We start from the raw sequence: 4,149 nt of genomic DNA, 5'->3' as shown, positions 1-4,149 counted from the left end.
TTTTTTTTTTTTTTAAAGAATTTTTTTATAAAGTCTTTGGGGATATTTTTTTTTTTTTGGTTGTGGTTCATTTGTTGAAAATTGTGGTATGTACATTCATCTAGTATAGAAATTTAATAAAGGAATTACGCTCCAACGAGACCAGTCTTCCATCATTTAAGGTAAAACTAATTATAGGCCTGCCTTAAACCACATACTTATTTTTTAACAAATTTAGGTAGTTTGAATTGGTTATTTTTGTGTTGTATATAAGGAGAGTTTGAGTTGGTGAATGCATTCAAATCAATTCTTATTTCTAAGAAGTTTTGGAAGTTGAACCAAAAGAAAATAAGGCAAAGTAGAAGAGACAAGTGGACTAGAAAGGATGGGATTGATATCAAAGTTTATGGCATTAATACCACTACTGCTATTGTTGGTGTCTAATGCTACCGCTGATGCTACTAGCGGTGTTTTTGATATTACAAAATTTGGTGCCAAACCTAATGCTGATGTTACTCAAGTACGTGTACATTTGTTTAAGTTGATAAACCAAAATTTCATTTTGTACAAAATATTTCTCTCAAATGAAATGGTTGAATTCACAGGCTTTAGCAGATGCATGGAAGGAAGCATGTGCGTCGGCTACTCCAAGTAAAGTATTAGTTCCAAAAGGAACTTATCAATTAGAAGAATCCAGGCTCAAAGGTCCATGTAAAAGTCCTATTGAGCTTCTAGTTGAAGGAACATTACAAGCTTCTCCTACCGACACGGAAGGAGATGGGTTGCTTGTTATGGAATACGTCGATCATTTGACATTGGCTGGTACTGGAGTTTTCGATGGCCAAGGAAAAGCTGGTTGGGAAAAGAATGATTGCCACGTGAAGAAAGAATGCAAAAAGCTTCCCATGGTAAATGCTCATACTACTTTAATTATAAAAAGGACCCATACTCTGGGTTAGCATTGTATGTTTTAACACGGGAGTGGTTTTTTTTTGTTTGTTTAAAATGAGCAGAATTTGAAGTTCAATTTCATCACAAATTCGATAGTGAAGGACATAACTTCATTGGATAGCAAGAATTTTCATATCAATGTTTTGGCCGGCAAGAATCTTACCTTCGATCACCTGAAAATTACTGCACCAGAGCATAGTCCCAACACCGATGGAATTCACTTGGGTGATTCAGAAGACGTTTACATTCTCAATACTGTAATCGCAACGGGAGATGATTGTATATCTGTAGGATACACTAACAGAAAAATAACCATTAGTGATGTCACTTGCGGACCGGGACATGGCATTAGCATAGGCAGCTTGGGCAAGTATAAAACTGAAAAAGAAGTGGTAGGAGTTACAGTGAAGAAATGCAAATTAATCGGTACTACAAATGGTGTCAGGATCAAATCATGGCCAGATTCTGTCGTCTCATACCCAGCCTCTGACATGCATTTTGAAGATATTGAAATGGATAATGTTGCTAACCCTATCATCATAGATCAAGAATATTGTCCATGGAATCAATGCAACCGAAAGGTATGTATTAAAATCGTCGAACCTCGTTGGTTTCCAACTTATTATCTTTTGAACAAGTATTAATTCATGTTTGTTTTGAACATCCAGGTTCCATCAACAATTAAGATTAGCAAAGTTAGTTTCAAGAATATCAGGGGCACATCTTCTACTCCCGTTGCAGTCAAACTTGTTTGCAGTAAAAGTCATCCATGTGAGGATGTGGAAATTGCTGATATTGACCTCACTTATAGTGGTAAAGAAGGGCCAATTGTGTCCGAGTGTGCAAATGTGAAACCGACCGTTTCTGGAAAGCAAAACCCTCCCATCTGTGCTAAACCAGCGCCACCTGAGACCACTCCGTCAACTGATTGAATAATCTTTTAACGCCGACAAATGTTTCAAGCCATTCTTCCTATCATTTTTATTTTAGCTTTCAAAATTCGGTTTACAACATGCCACGATGTTGGGCCTGTTTTCAATAATTGTATTTTTTACATTTAGGAGAAACAATACTTAACAATTCTATTTTTCTACTGTAATACATAATTTACATTCCTTTGAAGGAGGAGAAGATCATGAATTCAGTATCACCATGAGGTTCCTTAGAATGGAAAAATTACAAATGTAAAGTAACTAAAATTTATATCTAATAAATAATTTTAAAAACACCGCAATATAGATTTATGGAACACCCTTAAAATTTCAAAACCTATTATATAAAGTGTACCATTTATAAAAATAAATTTAAGGACAAAGGGTCTATTTATAATTTAATTCAAAGTAAACTATTATTGGAATTAACTTAGAAAACATCTGTGTAGCAATCTAGAAAGATCTACAGAGTACAAGAGTAATAAAGGAAAATAAAATCATAGATATTTCATTAGTTCATAAGAATAAGTATCAAATTAATCAAAGATATCAAGAAAAAGGCTATCCTTATAAGAAGAGTTTTGATGAATCCATTGCAATACGGGTGGGTTTCCTTACAAGAGCGGATATAAATTAATTAATTAAAAAAGAAATAATATGCGGAAAGCCTCTTTCTTTAGGGTAATACACATTGTTTATTACACACACAATCTCTTGGAACTCGAAAAAGAGGATACGGCATACCGAAGATGCCCGACTCGAAAAGCATGATCCTGTCTCCCGATAATAGGAATTGTGGGTAATTAGCAATGTATATTACACAGAAAACCAATAATCCGCCACTCCAAAAAGAGCGATGGGTAGCCACTCCAAAAAGAGGATCCGCCACACGCTAAGTCTTCCCCATCTTTGCATTTTCTACGGCGTCTACAGGGGTCGATAACTTTCCGGAGTGTGTTATTCAAATTATCATCCAATGGAAGGTAACGGTCGAATACAAAGCAGATTAGTGGCCTTGTAATTCGCATCCAATGAATGTTAAAGAGGATAACTCACCCGTATTATTATCGTGGTCGCTAGCATGTAATGTGTGATCGTGTCTCCTCCAGCATTTTATCAGAGTAGTCGGGCGTTAACGCATGGTTCCAACTACCTTATCTGAAGACCGGCCTAAATAGAGGTCACCACTGGTCTATTCTAAAAAAGGCCTTTGGTGTCCCCTCCAGTCAAGAATTGGGGCCTCACAATCACTAGCCAATATGCTTTTCTCTCATGCCTTTCTTCGTTCATGGTTCGATATTCTGGTGTCCTAGGCGTAGAGGAACCACACCAATCCATCCCGAACTTGGTGGTAGAAAGAGTTGAAATATTTCTGAAACAACTTAAAAAGTGGAGGGATTATGTGTGAACGTATCAAAATTTTGTTGGGTATTTTGCTGAGGAGAAAGGGAGGAGTACTTTGGGAGCCTCCATTGGTCACTAAATTGTCAGCTTATTAGTAGAAAAGCTTTGACGAGGATGAAGATCGACTCGAGAAGCCTCGACCATGAGAGGCCTATACTCTCTCTAGTCAAAATGTTAGTGTTTGATGATTTAGAATAAAATGTCGAAGAAAAGGAGTGTATGAAACAGTAAAAATGTGCTTAAAATCAAAACCCTAATCTGGTACGTTTGAAGCATGTGCTAAAAAAAACTGAGTAACGATCGATGTTTTTCGAAAGTTTCCTTAGGAATGATCAACCTTGATGATTTAGAATAAAATGTCGAAGAAAAGAAGTGTACAAAACAGTAAAATCGTGCTTAAAATCGAAACCCTAATTCGGAACGTTTCAAGCACGTTCTAAAAAACTGAGTAACGGTCGATGTTTCTTTGTAATTTTCCGAGGGAATGATCAAGCTTGATGATTTAGAATGGAATGTCGAAAACAAAAAAAAAACAAAAAAGGAGTGTATAAAACAGTAAAAATCGAAATCCTAATTTTCGACATTCTATTCTAAATCATCAAGGTTGATCATTCACCAAGAAAATTTCGAAAAACATCAACCGTTACTCAGTATTTTTAGCACGTGCTTCAAAAGTCCCGAATTAAGTTTTTTGAAATTCTCTTGGGGAATTTTCAACCTTGATGATTTAGAATAGAATGTCGAAGAAAAGGAGTGTAAAAAACAGCAAAAAAGTGTTTAAAATCGAAACCCCAAGTTTATTACCATTTCCTACATTTTCGACCCTTCTAAAGTTGTTTTTGACCTTATTGAGGGCATTTTAAGTCGGTAAGACTCCTATTTG

At 35.9% G+C, this 4,149-nt stretch overlaps 1 protein-coding gene across 1 annotated transcript; it reads left to right on the top strand.

Annotated features, from left to right (window-relative positions):
* Positions 1-151: 151 nt before the first annotated feature.
* On the top strand, positions 152-2,002 carry LOC111439950 (exopolygalacturonase-like). The gene is made up of 4 exons (XM_023077382.1): positions 152-499; positions 585-887; positions 993-1,511; positions 1,599-2,002. Exons 1-4 carry the CDS (start codon positions 365-367, stop codon positions 1,860-1,862), a joined length of 1,221 nt encoding a protein of 406 aa, XP_022933150.1. The 5' UTR covers positions 152-364; the 3' UTR covers positions 1,863-2,002.
* Positions 2,003-4,149: the final 2,147 nt, after the last annotated feature.

The sequence above is a fragment of the Cucurbita moschata genome, unplaced genomic scaffold, assembly GCF_002738365.1.
Source record: "Cucurbita moschata cultivar Rifu unplaced genomic scaffold, Cmos_1.0 Cmo_Scf00120, whole genome shotgun sequence".
Taxonomy (NCBI): domain Eukaryota; kingdom Viridiplantae; phylum Streptophyta; class Magnoliopsida; order Cucurbitales; family Cucurbitaceae; genus Cucurbita; species Cucurbita moschata.
The sequence above is the reverse complement of the archived record's forward strand: the minus strand, read 5'-3'. Positions and strand labels throughout refer to the sequence as shown.